The sequence below is a fragment of the Anastrepha ludens genome, chromosome 3 (genome assembly GCF_028408465.1).
Source record: "Anastrepha ludens isolate Willacy chromosome 3, idAnaLude1.1, whole genome shotgun sequence".
Lineage (NCBI taxonomy): Eukaryota > Metazoa > Arthropoda > Insecta > Diptera > Tephritidae > Anastrepha > Anastrepha ludens.
Window position 1 is genome coordinate 54,324,896 of NC_071499.1, and position 15,113 is coordinate 54,340,008.

A 15,113-nucleotide genomic window follows, 5' to 3' on the forward strand; every position below is an offset into this window, starting at 1 on the left:
ATCTTCTACACTTTCATGCTGCCAATTTGCATTGTAAACCATTTTTGCCAAACAACTAAATATACTCCAATTATCTCTTTTTCTCCCTGTCTATTTGTAAGGCTAGAATTAGGAGATATCGCCAATACTTATTTGGGTGTAACTCTCGACTCTGTATTGGAAGAGTCAGGAAAGCTACTTTTCCTTGCAAAAAGGCCATATGACAGAGTGAGATCTTTTTCTGAAGAACACTCACTGACTGTATATGACCGTTATCAAATCTATCCTCCTTTACGGGATTAAACGGGTGGACGGATTACGGATGGACTCTCAATAAGTCCACGATTAGAAATAGGCCTTAGAAAAGAACAAAGTATGGTGCTTATATGTATCTGTGGCGCTCTACGAACGACACACTCTGATGCTTTGAAGGCTCTTTTTTTCTTACTTCGCCTAGAGTTGATTGGTAAACGGAATGTAAGCAACTCTGCTACTCGGCTTGCCGCAACTAATCAATGGCGCATTTAGGTGTTGGTCACTCAGCCATAACATTCGGTGTGGATCCAATAAATCCTGTTGACTATTGTTTGTAAGATTCTTATTTTAATAGGTTATTTTGTACTAGAATGCCAGCTAGACGTTATTGAGCTGTCAATATGCCCAATCGGAACTACTGCTTATGGTTATTTACTGATGGCTTAAAACTTGACGATAAAGTTGACTTGGGCGTCTACTGTATGAGCATATAGGCTCGTCTTCCTAACCACTGAGCTTATTTCAAGCAGAAAGTCTCGCCATTAATGAGGTAGCTGTCTGCTTAGGCAAAAATGTGACTAACTTTAGAGAAATATATATTCATTCTGATAGCCAAGCAGCGATTGAATCTCTTTTTGGGGTTGCTAAGAATTCCATCATTGCTCCAAATGTGGGACAAATCATAGGGAGATAGCGGAATATTTATCTATCTACTTGATGTGGGTGCAAGCGCATAGTGAGATACCAGGGAATTGTAAGGCGCACAAATCACCTCGTTCTTGGTATGGAGATTGCAGATATTCCCCTTCTCAGCCTGCAAACGGTATGGGTTGATAATTTTATAGTCACTTCAGCCAACACGAGATATGTTGATGGTCTGTCCTGTGGTGTTACAAAAAGAATTTGACTGAAATGGGACGTCAGGCACTACTCAATCGATCAAGGAAAAACGTCTGCATGTTAGTTGCATTGATCATAGCGCATGTCTCCATTTTCAAATAAGCGGATATGTGTTATATTTTTGACGTGGACTGTATGTACATATGAAGGTTATAACGGGGAATTAAATTATGATTGTGGCGCTCATAATAGCGGGGTGGTGCCGGTGATAATAAAAACCGTAACTATTTTAACATACAAACACATCTGTGTATGCATGTAGGTGTATATGTGTGTGGGTAGCCTTTCTCGTGTAAGCCACTTTATTGCTCATTTACGGCCTCTCTTATTACTTAACTGTTTATCCGATCGTATATTTGATGGCAACTTACCGCGATAATCGTTGATAGCAACCACAAGTGTAAGTGTAGAGCCTAGTGGCACAATACCGCTAACTGGTGGTGCCCATGGGCCTTTGCCATGCTGTATCTCCATCCAGCAGTCAACATTATCACCTTTAAGAGAGAACGGAATAAATTTTATTGCAAAAAAACAAGGAAAAAATGCAAGATTTTATTTGTTGATTTCTAATTACTACCATACATTTAAATTCTATTATTATTAGCCATTTAGTATAGTATTTTGAATTAATTTGAAACTAATTTTAAACTCACCGCGGAAGTCCAACTGTATTACATCCAAATCGGCAATAACCATTGGCGGTTTCGATGCGGTCTTTTCGTAGTCGTTAAACCATTCGCAGCGTAAACGTTTCGCCTCATCCCAGACTTCCAGCAAATCTTTGTCGTATTGCACAACCACCTAGCAATAAATGAAAATAAATTGTTACCATTATCTTAGTAGAATCCGACTGAATAAAATTTTAGAATCTAGAATGTCCGTTCAAGCCTTAGGTAAGTTTTATGTTGGCATAGTGTAAGTTGCTAGAATTTCAAACGGAAACACAACAGATCATACGCTCGACGCACAAGAAATTGTAGTGCGACGCCATATTTTTTTCGTTATACAAGGTAAAAAACAAAATAAACAAAACTGAGCTGAAATTGAAGCGACAGAAGCTTTGTTCTGATAACTTCGAGTTCATTTATTGAAAATAGTTCCCTCTGACCTCGATACACTGCTTTGGGCGATCTTAAAGCCTTTTGAAAGAGTGATTCAGGTCATTGACCGGAATCCGGAATGTGTTTCAGGATGTCGCATAAAGCCGAAAAGAAACCGCTAGAAACCGAGTGTCACCAAGCTTTCACTGGAAGTCAGCTATCTCATTAAAAAGATGACACCATCAAAAACATATTTATAATGCCAGTCTTGTTTACTTTGGACTTCACCTTGCATGTATTATTGATTTATTAGAAATAATCAATATTCTCCATTTAGCCAACCAGCTGTAGCGCATTCTGTAAGCTCTGGTTTCCAAGACGGTTCTGGTTCTATCTTACGAATGGCTTGCGCGATATTCGCCTTAAGAGCTTTAATAGTGAATGGCTTGTTCGCATTTCATTTGATCTTTATGGCAACCCACAAAAAAAGTGTAACAATGTTAAATGCCAACTATGAGGTGACCAATTGACATCCGTGAGACGGCTGAGGCAAAAATTGATTTGGGCATGGGCTGTACGGCATGATTCGCCATCCTTCTATAACACAGTGCGACATCAAAAATCAAACCGCACCGGACCTTTTTTTTCTGAAAATATACCTATTCAATAGCAAAACCCTCGCTGGGTTTTTAAAAGTTAGCTCGATTTTTTTTTTTATTGCGTTTTGAAGTTTTCTATTTTCATGAGATTGTGGAGTTTTACCTGTACGCTAAATTTGACTTATAAATGGACCTTTGTTTGATTTAATCGATTTATTTTTCATAGTTTGATGCAGAAATTTCGTACATGTACAAATAAACTTATTTTGAGAAGAACCTATATCTCAATACGCAATTTTCAATACCAAAATTTCGAAAAATTGTATGTTTTTACCATTTTTTACTGTAATTATGAAAATAATTTTATACGTAACCACCCGTTATACACATTTTCAGATTTTTCTATTTTTGCTAGTATTTTTTCCAGATACGGTTTTCCAATGAATATTGGATGTAACAAAATGTGATCGTGAGTAGTGAAAAGCAAGATTGGTCTCACAAGACTTTTAGCCTGTTAAGTACATAGAAAAGTGGCTAGCACACATTCCAAAATAAAAAGTATAAAGAAGGTTGTAGTCTGTCTTATCAGGAAATGTTTGTTTTAGAAATTCCAAAATTTGTTCCCAACGATTTTACCTGTTCTAAGATCGCAGCAGTCTTGCGAGATCAGGTTCGTGCATAACAACTCCTAAAACACATTTGACGCGCTAAATATTTTGTGAACAATACGGTTTTTGTTAACATATTTGAATTTATTAATTTCATTTACGTGAATTTTTTATGAATTAAGAAAATAAAAAATGTACAATTGTCCTGCAAATATTAACGTTTTCTGCTATTGTTGTGGACGTTTCACAACAGAGTATAAAAAATTATTTTTATGAAGAAAAATCTTGTTAAAAATTTATTTTTTTAGAAAATAACAAACTTAAAGTTCAGTTTTATGTTTTTATCTTATAAATGACTTTTTTAGTACATTTTGCAACATTTTTGATAGAAGAAATAGTGAGAAATTTTAATTATTTTCATAATTACAGTAAAAAATGGTAAAAACATACAATTTTTCGAAATTTTGGTATTGAAAATTGCGTATTGAGATATAGGTTCTTCTCAAAATAAGTTTATTTGTACATGTACGAAATTTCTGCATCAAGCTATGACAAAATAAATCGATTAAATCAAACAAAGGTCGATTTATAAGTCAAATTTAGCGTACAGGTAAAACTCCAAAATCTCATGAAAATAGAAAACTTCAAAACGCAATAAAAAAAAAAATCGAGCTAACTTTTAAAAACCCAGCGAGGGTTTTGCTATTGAATAGGTATATTTTCAGAAAAAAAGGTCCGGTGCGGTTTGATTTTGATGACCCCAAAATTGTCGCACAGTGTAATCAAAGCTCATCCAAGTACAATTTTCGATCACAAAAAAGCGTTTATTTTTCTTTGGAAATAAATTTTCAATATTTCCCAACGTTGTTAGGTAAAGCGATTCACTTTGTTCCGCGGAGATATGTCAATGACTTCTGCCAAGATATCCATTGAGGCAGACAAAATAATCACCCCAATATGGGCCTTCGGCCGCAGTAGCCGAATGGGTTGGTGCGTGACTACCATTCGGAATTCACAAAGAGAACGTAGGCTCGATAGGCTCGTAGGCTCTAATAGCGGTCGCGCCTCGGCAGGCAATGGCAAACCTCCGAGTGTTTTTCTGCCATGAAAAAGCTCCTCATAAAAATATCTGCCGTTCGGAGTCGGCTTGAAACTGTAGGTCCCTCCATTTGTGGAACAACATCAAGACGCACACCACAAATTGGAGGAGGAGCTCGGCCAAACACCCAAACAGGGTGTACGCGCCAATTATATATATATACAATATATATATATATATATGGGCCTTCTTGTCTAACTGCGCTCACTTTTTCATCCCTTTTCACTCTATCTGTGAGCGCCAATAGGGTCAAAAGTTGTTTCTTCCATTCCTTCCACCTTATCGGTCTAGCAACTTGACTAGGAATTTTATATCAGATTTATTCAGTTAATGCCTTAGAGATCCTTAATTTTATAGTGGAATAATTGGACTATTTTTGTTTGAAAATCATAGAGGGCAAGCAATTCCTGTAGACGATGTCTCTTATCGGCGCATGTTGAACTATTATTTTCTTCCAATAATGAGAGAAAATTCTTCCTTCAGTACGCACGTCCAGAGAGACCATGGCGATATTGCGTGATTTCTTTCCTAATAAATTGATAAGCCGCTTCGGTGACATATCCGGGCCAGCCAGGTCGCCCGACTTTACCTATATGGATATTTCCCTGTGGGCCCTCCTCAAATGTAAAGTCTATGAAACATACCCATCAACCATCTCAGCACAAAAAAGAAAGAGCTAACGGCATCCCGACATCCTTTTTGCAGTCCGAGGCACGGAGTACAGGGGCCAGATTCCAAGAGCGTAGCCGACGGAACATTTAACATCATCGGTCATCTAAAAACATAGAGTTGCTGAGGCTGCAGTTCCCACTCACCCAGCTACCCAGAGATGATATCACGAAAGTCATCAAATTCGAAAGGAGGTCAGAATTGAACTGGACGATAAATTAAACCTGAGTAGATCTGGATTTGAAGGGAAATTCCTGGAGTTTTGCTAGTGAGTATACTAGGAACGCACAATCGCACCCGCTTGATTTGGGATGCAGGACAAAGGGGTGGAAGTAGCGAACGCATAGCACCCGACATTCCATCAAGGATAAGTTTAGGAGTAAAGAGCTAAGGCTAGGGGAGGTTTACTGGCACCAGACTATGAGGGTACACCCGGCAAATTCCTTAAAGGGAGGGCATAACTAAAAGAGGTTTAAAATACTCATAAAGATAAACTGAGAATGCACACGGGCATTTTCAGAGGCCACTGCAGACTGCGTAGTCATCTACACAAGATCGAGATATGGGCCACGACTCTTGTCGTTTCTGAGACCAATCGCAGGAGACTCCAAAGCACCTTCTCCTCGAATGTAGCGCGCAGAAGGTTGAGGTATCTCGACCAACTGTAGCCAGGAGAAAGGCACATACGCTCTATACAACTCAGCTGTATTCTGAGTTCCATAAGGGAACTGGGTCTGGATGAGGTACTGTGATGAACCGAGGGCACAAAAGACCATCAGGTCGAAGTACAAACCTCGAAGGAACGTATTTATTTAACGGCTAACATTTATATATAAGTATTGATATATAATTGGCGATTGTATCCTTTTCGGGCTCATTCTCCTGTTTATGGTGTGCGTCTTGATGTTAGAAATAAATTTAACATTTAGAGAAAATAAATTTACAAAATAAAGTCCTCACTTGTCTCATTTGTTATAGTTACTGAAATGAACTTTTATCATTAATAATTATTTTTCAAGTAAGCTTTCAATGCCTTATTCTGCCACGGACACCCTGTATGCACCTTTATACACATTAAAGGTTTAGCAAAAATAATCCTTTTTGTATGGATTCGAGACATGACGATTTTTGGCTACACCGACCAGGCTACACTGGTAAGAGGCCTAATGTAGGAAAAAGGTTATCAATTTTCTTTGAAACAAAACTCAAGTGTATTTTAATGAGGGCAAACAGAAATTGTTTGCCTTGTTTACAAAATATATCATTTTCTAAGTGTATATCCTTTGATAACTTTTAAAACACCTGACCCAAATATGCGAAATTAAAATTCCGATGAACTCAACTCTACCGAAGCGTGTCCGTTACTTCATTATTATTATTTCTTTTGTTCTTGCTTCAACTTTATAACTTACCGTATTCTCATAGAACTGGCCATGTAAGTCAGGCTTCGTGCCGCAACGTGAGTACGATATCCGAAATGAGAAGAATGTTTTGCCCGTCGATGGCGGCACATAAACACAGCGCGGATCACTGTGCTGCCCTATGATGAGATAAATAATTTATGTTAGCTTTTAGATAAAGTATACAAATGTAACAACAACAATTACCTTTTGAACTGACGATACCCTCGAATGGATGTGAAAATGTCAAATGTACATCCATGTGATCCTTACCGCACATCACTTCTAAAGAAACTATGTTTGGCATTCCCTCCGGCCGTTCCATGGGCCACAATTCATTACCAGCTAAGACTAAACTAAACTGCAAAGAGATGGCATAAAAGGAAAATTAAACAAGCAACAAACAACAACAACAACAACAGCAACAAAAAATCAGCAAAAACATTAAAAGGAGGTTAATAAGGGGGTAACATCATTTAAATGTATGTTAGTGGCGGAAAAAAATGTGTATAATTTTAATTAATATTATTCACACGACTGACTGCCGTTGCGGAAAGTACGCCGCGAAGATGCCCCGGGAATACTCAACCCATTGGCATTCTCGCATACAGACATTCAGGCATTTAGGCGCGCCCGCATTGTCTTTGTGTCAGCTTAAATTGAGCTGCAGTTGCCAGGCCGGCGCAGCAGCAGCGACGGGCACTCAGTCAGATTGCGCCGCGTGAGTGAGTGTTAAGTGAGTGAGTAGTGGTGTGCGAGTGAATGAGTGAGTACGATTCTTGGTGAATGTGGCAACTGTGTCTTGACCCAATTTCGCATGCTACCTACCGCTTGCAATGCACTCGCTGCAACATTTTTTCGCAACATTTTTGCTGCCTGATTATAAATTAAAAGAATATTATGCGCGTGTAAAGTGTACTGCAGCAATAAAACCAACAGCAAAAATAGCCAAGGAAATAAGAAAAACAAAAACAGAGAGAAACATTTGGCCTGTCAGGAAAATGGGGAAAATGGTTTGGAAAAAAGTTGCTGTCGTATATATGCACGTATGTTTGTATGTATGTATGTATGTATGTATATATGTTTATTTGTTATATTTGTGTGCAGTCGACAGTTAGCAGCTTCTTGACTTACTTCTGCACTTCTTGCTGTGTTTTTGTCGTTTTTTTTCCGTTTTTGTTTACCAACAACAACTCACTACTCGACTACTACCACTCCATTACTCCTCAATGCGCTATTGCCGCGGGCAGCATGTAAGCCTTTGCTTGCGTATGTGTTTGTTTAATTCATTTCTAATTGCAAATGCAATTTTCATGTCAGATAGTCAAAAAGATTGCAGATAATCTTGGCAATGCTGACTTTGTGCTTTGTTATGCCGCACGCTGATTATAAATATTTTAGAGTCTTATGTTTTTGCTATTAATTTAAAGTGGCATAAAGCAAAAAAAAAGTTGGTTTGCATTGCAGCCAGTGCAGCTAGGAAGCATACTTTTACTTTTGCAATTAAAAATATTGTTTGGGTAGGGCTGCAAGAGAAAAACATAACCCAGAAACCTATTTGTAAAATAAGTATTTGTGCATTACAGAAATGCTGTGGTCCTGGCGGTGAAGAAAACATGCAGCAGTCGGTATTTTAATCTTCTACATCAGAACTAGCCAGAGCTGTTGGTTGAATGGCAGCGCACGCTGGGCAGTGGATGTTTGATCTTGCGACAAGGATGCTGAAGAGGTGTGTGGTGTGCAAACTAATGGAATCATAGGTATTTTCTGTAGATTTTTCGAATAATGCTGGCTTGCAGCAAAATAGATTAACGAAACCAACACAAGACAAGTCTTGCCCTATGCTCCCTAGAGGAATGAATGCGGGAGAAAAAAAACACACACAGCAAACCCTTATCAATGATCCATTATCTATTCCAAATCATAATCTTTTTTGTTTTGTCGGGACAGACTAGCAAGTGCAGCACGCAGACACAAAAAATTAATTGTACTGTACCCGGACCCCCGATGGTGGTGCCTGATGCATAATCTCTAGCTAATTACGAAAATCGAGTAAATTTTTGTTTAACGACAAGTTTTTGAGATATTTGCAATGTAAATAATTTATTCAGCCAAAAAGGTGGTTCCACTTAATCAAGGATATCTTATGAACAAGTTGAGATCTCTTAAAACGGGGTATATGAAATTAAAGATAATAAAATTCCTCATAAACCGTACCAACCTCACTTCTATATAGGCTTAACTGTTTCTGAGGAATTTATTAATAATTTCAGATTTACTGTTTTATGGAAAAATTTAAATTTTACTTAGAAAAAATGAAAGAAATATTATATTTTTCCACTACATTCAACCCCGTTGGTTTGTTGGTTGAAGTGGTGAGTCATACAGAATCCAAGTAGCGCAAAACCAAAACCATTCAGAAACCAACTTATTTAACGGCTTTTTACAGCATGAATACATCCACTCTGTGCGCTTTAAGAACTTTATTATGTTTTTGTCGTCTTAGCCAGCCAGTTTTTTGAGACTCTCGAACAGTGGTTTGTCCAGGGTTGACATTCTCCCCTTCGATAGGGCAAAGTATTCAAGGAAAATCATTTTCCATTTTTTTCTGGTTTTTTACATCTGTGATAGATTACAAATTGGCGGCTCGTTCACAGTTAGACCAGAAGCCGATTTTCCCTGCCGTGAAATTTCCATATTTGTCAGTATTGGCATTTGCTTACGGTTGTAGGTGGGCCATAACGTTCTGCTAACTTTGGGTGTTGTGTGGTCTCTCCATCTACATTCTGCGGTTTGTAGATATTTTAAGGAAATAGCATTCTTGATTGCACCCAGTGGTGTGAATACCGATTCTGTTAGAATGTTATTCATCGCAGATCCTCCGCTTGCCAGTTCGTCTGCTTTTTCATTTTCTTCAACATTCCAATGCCTCAGGACCAAGATTAAGGTAACTTTATGGTTTACCCTCAAGGTGCTAAGGCCATTTCTGCTTTGTTCCAGCAGCTTAGAGGTTGTTGTAACTGAATTTCGTGCATGGTTTGCAGCTTGGCTATCCGAAAGAATAGCGAAATTGTCCTTAAAGGAAAAGTCTGCGATCAGTAGCATATAAGCTTCCCCTAGTGCCAGTGCTTCCGCTTGTAAGACACTCCAAACGTTGAGAAGACGCACAGATTTTTCAATTCTAAGTCTACGAGACTATTTACCAGCATCACTATCCATTTTTGAACCATTCGTGCGTTATTTAGTTATTTAGTAAAAGTCACTTCATTTCTCCCGAGACGGAAAGAGAGTGGCAAAATTCCTATTGAATGGAATGATGTAATCAGTCCTCCACTAGGTGACCTGAGTGTATCACAAAAATAGACCAGTTATTTAAGGAAAAAATCCTGCTTAAAAAGAAAGAAACCGGATGGTTTGCTAAGAATTTTGTCAAATGAAAATACCCAAGTAACGAAATGTTAATCTGCTTGAAATTTGTGCTTGACTGCGAGACTACAATTGAGGGCCTCTAATGAATTTGAGCGCTCCTAAGGTTTTTTGTTTTATATCACCAAGAGAGGCACACTATGCTTTCTCTTGCGAGAGCTAAACATTTGCAGAAGGTGTGCTCTGGTGTTGCATCACCCAGTACGCAACAACGGCAGAAGCTTGTCTCCGTTAATCCTAATTTTCTGAACCAATAAAGAAGATTATAATGTCTCGTATAATGTCTGGTGAGTGTTCCTAAGTTCTCTCTATCCAGGCACAGGAACCTAAGCTCTTCAGAAGAAAAGGAGAAACTGTTTAGCCTCTCTCTGTCCTGGCCCCTTCGATCCAGTGTTGCATGAATTCCTTATCATTCCAGTTGTTGATAACTTTAAAATTCTGGTCCATCAAAGTTCGATGTAGGGAAGAATTTCCGTATGAATTATAATCTTCATATTCTGGCACCCAGCACAGAAAGATGGCTTTCCTTCTTTTCTCAAGGAGTGGCCATTTGAAGATATTCCTATGGAAAATTCTACCCCATCTGCCGTATTTTTCAGACATTGCAAGTTCCGATTGTGACAGAAGAATTTGGTAGGACTTCGCTTCCGGTTTTGCGAATCAAAATTGTATCAGTACATGGATTATTTCAAAAAGTAGGTAATTTTTTCAAGAGGAAATTAAAAAAAAATTATCCGATACAAATGAACAAAAGTTGTTGTTGTTGGTGTTGTAGCCGCATACACATTCCCAGTATATGTACGGAGAATGCTGCTAAGCTAACAGTTCTTGACCGGATATAAAACTAGGTCGCTCCGTTAACGTAGGACAGCGGTCGGGACCACCGATGAAAAATACGACGAATACATAAATTGCACATATACACTTTTGTTTTATAAAAGCTTAGTGGAAGTTTTCAAGTTGTGACTTCAATATTTCTTCACTATCCCTACCTTATTGCTGCAGAAGTTGATATCTGCTTTCAAAAACTCCATTCGAGAGACGCAAAATAATTCAATACCTATTATATAATGGACTTGCTACAAATGATTGCTTCATAATGCATCTTCCCGCTTCAAAGCTTGATTTTTTTGTGGACCGTTAAACCGAGGTCAAAGTATCAGGGTCCTTTGCAACTTCAAAATGTTTTGAAAATTATTACAGGCGGATGTAACTTCTTGAACAGTTGAAAGGTTAATCCGTACTGGCTTCCAGTGGGGCATTGAGGTTTCACCTCAAAAAAGAAGTGAGGAGGGTGTGAAGAAATGATCTGCGGCATTACTTGAGTGATCAAGCCCCAACCTCAAAGAGTGTATAAGTTTTCAGTACACGAAAGTCAAAGGAAATACCAATAAAAGACTCTGGCAGGCTTTCTTTTTAAGGCGAATCACCCACAATTTGCTGCGCACGCAAGCATGCAGGCGAAATTCACCTACCAGATAAATAGGGTAAATATTAGCGCCCATAATGTGGCGAAGTGCTTCATGCCTCGAATTTTGAATAATCAAATTTAACAATTTTGAACTAGTGAATCCGATAATTTCAAAAGTTTGCAAATATTTCATGAGCGTTAATACAAAATGTCCAGAAATTGAGGAATGGAATCTTTGCAATATCCGCATATTTGATTTTAAGTACCTATACTAAAGTTAAAATTATCTTTTTTCTTCTTGATTGGCTCGATAACTGCTTACATGATTTTGGCCGAGCTCAACAAAGCGCGCCAGTTGTTTCTTACTCGTGCTAACCGGCACCAGTTGATGCACCAAATGAAGCCAAGTTCAGCTCCATCTGATTTTTCTAACATAGAGGAGGCCTTCTTCTTCCTCTGCTACCACCAGCTGGTATCGCATCGAATACTTTCAGAGCGGGAGCGTTTGTTTCCATTCGGACGACATGGCTCAGCCCTAACCGCTGGATCTTTATTCGCTGCGCTATCTCTGTGTCGCTGTAAAGCTCATACAGTTCATTGATCCATCGATTACGACATTCGCCGTCGCTAACGTACAAAGGTCCAAAAATATTCCACAGAATATTTCTCTCAAACACTGCAAGGGACGCTTTATCGGATGTTGTCATCATCGAATCTTCTGCGCCATACGTTAAGATGGGCAGGAAGAGAGCCTTATAGAGTATTAGTTTTGTTCGTCGAGAGAGTACTTTACTACTCAATTGCCTACTTAATCCAAAGCAGTACTTGTTGGCAAGAGAGATTCTAGTTTGGATTTTGGAATTTCTATTTCAATGCTGCCATTGCTGTCGGTGTAAATGCTGGTTCCTAGTTAAACGAAGTATCTTACAAACTCGAAATCATAACTCTCAATAGCGATGTGGTTGCCGTTTTGCCAGTGCGCAGACTGTTTGTTTGATGACCGGAGGTACTTCGTTTTGTCCTCGTTCACCACTAGATTTATTCGCTTTGCTTCATTATCCAGTTTGAAGAGAAGATGAAGACTTGAGATTTGATGAAGATTTGAGATAACAGCGCGGTTGTTAAGCCCGATGACTGTAAGCTCTTATAGAAAATTGTGATTGAGTGATTAAGTTTAGGCTAAAGAATTCACACGACAGTGACACTAAAACTTCGTATGTTATCAAACGGCTCAGAGACGTCCTTCCCAATTCTGACGGCGCTGTAGCGCTCTAATGCTAAGCTTAGTTAAATTGGAAAATTACTTCAGTTTTATTCCTACATTCTTCAGATATGTCTAATCAGCACTTCTAGCGAAACTTTTCCAAATGTACCCTGGCTCTTCAGTAACCACGCTTTCTGCGAAAAGTGAAACATTTAGTCAAGAAGTGTTGAATCAATTTTACCTTCTTTAATTGATACTCGTCACCACCTTGGTTCCTATGGAAACGTTATTATGGTCTGCAACCAGAGCGGCCAGCAAATTCAGTATTCTTTGTTCAATCAGTATTAGTTCAAGTGCTGCTCTGCAGGTGTCCAGATTAGTCCACCTGCTGTTAGTGATTGCTTTCACGTTTTCTTCAGCTTATGAAAACTAGAAAGTCAGAGAGGCTTTTGGACTTGTACTTGATTCATCAATGCTTTTAACAAACCTTTTTTGGAAGACGACAATTGGCTTTGCAGAAATTGAAATACCTCGGCACAAAGCTGTTTATTTCTGCTAGAATCTTTGCGGATTCGAAAAGAGCCTTCCAAATTAATATTATGCAGTCGATCGCTACTGTTAACAGTAATTTTTTTTAAATCTCATATAGGACTAACTCCCGCTCGATTTAAAAAACTTCTCTCCGCGGTATATGTGTGCGTATAATTTAGAATAATACTAAATAAAGAAATAAAACGCATACATGCATATCTGACTGGTGTTGGGCTCCTCATTCCACTACACCTCTGCCTTCCTGCCGCTGTCACATACTCGGGCACACGCAGCGGCAATAAATCCACATATGGCAAATGGCATGCAGCAACAGCTGCTGCAACATGCATACTATATGTGCAATAATAATAGCAACAACAACAATAACAACAACAGTAGATGCATAGTTGACGCAAAGTTGTCGAGTGAGAGAGCGCGAACGAGCAACTAAATAATGAAATTGCCAAATTAACATACCCGACACACTTGCCTTGGCCACTTTGCATGTTGGCCAATTTGATGTCAACTTAAATGTTGGCAGCTGGAAATACTGGATATGTAAACACATGGACACACATAAGCCACACTCGCACTCATAGGCATTCCCGTATTCAGGCAACAGGCATCCAGGCAGCCAATGTGTTGGCAATGAATGGAACACTAGCCAATGCACCAAGAAGTCAGTCAGTCAGTCAGCCAGCCGGCTAGTCAGTCAGTTAGGCTTTAGCCATTTCAAAGCCACTGCTGCTGCTCCACACTTCATTCTTGTCACACAATTCATGGAGAACTGCATAGCCAACAGCAACAGCAATAGCAACAGTAACAAAAACAGCAACAACAACGGCATTCGCAACGAATAGAACAAACACACAATATTGTCGGCCCCAGTAGCAGAAATCAGTGCCAGTGAGCGGTGGCTGAATTAAGCCAATCATTTGCTGTATTTTCAACTGCGTTAGCTTAATTGAACCTGAAGAGTGACTGGAGTGTACCTCGTGCAACTGGCTGGTTGGTTGGTTGGTTGTTTGGCTGACTGGCTGGCTGTAGAGATTTTTTCATCTACTGTTCGTTTGCGAATGTCGCATTCGAAAGCTAGTATGTGTGAGTCTGTGCGTGTGTGTATGTATTTGTGTTTAGTAGTAAAAGTAGCAATATTTTGTGATTATGTTTTGTGGCTGCCATATATTTTGCCTCTACATATCTACATATCTACATATATATGCACTAATAACACTTCTAGTATATTAAGGCATGGAAATGCATTCGTGTGTGTGTGTTCGTGCTGTCATGCAGCGTCTGTGTGTTTGCGAAATTCCACCAAAACTTATTACCATAAAATTGTTGCGAGAAGACTAAGTGGAGCCAGCATGTCTACCAATTAGTTGAGCTGCACTTTTCGCCTATTCTGCGCCTCTCAGGCGATAGTTCTTGCTCTTATTTACATATTTTCACACATAACAGTTGGAAAATACATACACACTCGCACAAAATTGTGGAAGCTTATTATAACGTTACTTTTTAAATTGCTCAATAACGGATTTGATAAGAACAAAATTACCAAGCCTTCCCAAAAAGAGTTGCTTAGAAAAATTCAGCTCTTAGTAGCGTTTTTAGTTCGCACAAATTTGGTATGCAATAAAATGTGGTAGAAATAAAATAAAGGGGCTTTCAACAGTGACGCCTAGATGTCAGTAGTGAATAATTCCTAAACGGTACCCTTTACCCTTTCGAACTATTGAAACTTATTTTGAGTATGGCTGATCTTTAAGAACTGCACATCGCAAAATTCATGATTTTTTTATTTATTGATTCACTCATTCATTTAATCTAAATTAGCCTAAATTAATAGTCTAAAATAGGAGTTACCCGCCAATCCATTCAAGCGACTGCATGCTTTGGGAATGAGTCACAAACAGGGGACTTGGGTTCCTTATGAGTTAAAACCGAGGGATGTTGAACGTCGTTTTTTTGCCTCTGAACGTGAACAACTGC

The 15,113-nt window shown here is 38.8% G+C and overlaps 1 protein-coding gene across 1 annotated transcript in view; it reads right to left on the reverse strand.

The window, feature by feature from the left end:
- LOC128857959 (uncharacterized) overlaps positions 1 to 15,113 on the reverse strand; it is a 90,108-nt gene that overhangs the window by 10,741 nt on the left and 64,254 nt on the right. The window contains exons 4-7 of the mRNA XM_054093820.1: positions 6,757 to 6,910; positions 6,562 to 6,689; positions 1,788 to 1,935; positions 1,506 to 1,628 (exon numbers count right to left, since the gene is read on the reverse strand). Of these exons, the coding sequence (XP_053949795.1) occupies positions 1,506 to 1,628; positions 1,788 to 1,935; positions 6,562 to 6,689; positions 6,757 to 6,910 (553 nt within the window). The remainder of the gene's footprint in view (positions 1 to 1,505; positions 1,629 to 1,787; positions 1,936 to 6,561; positions 6,690 to 6,756; positions 6,911 to 15,113) is intronic.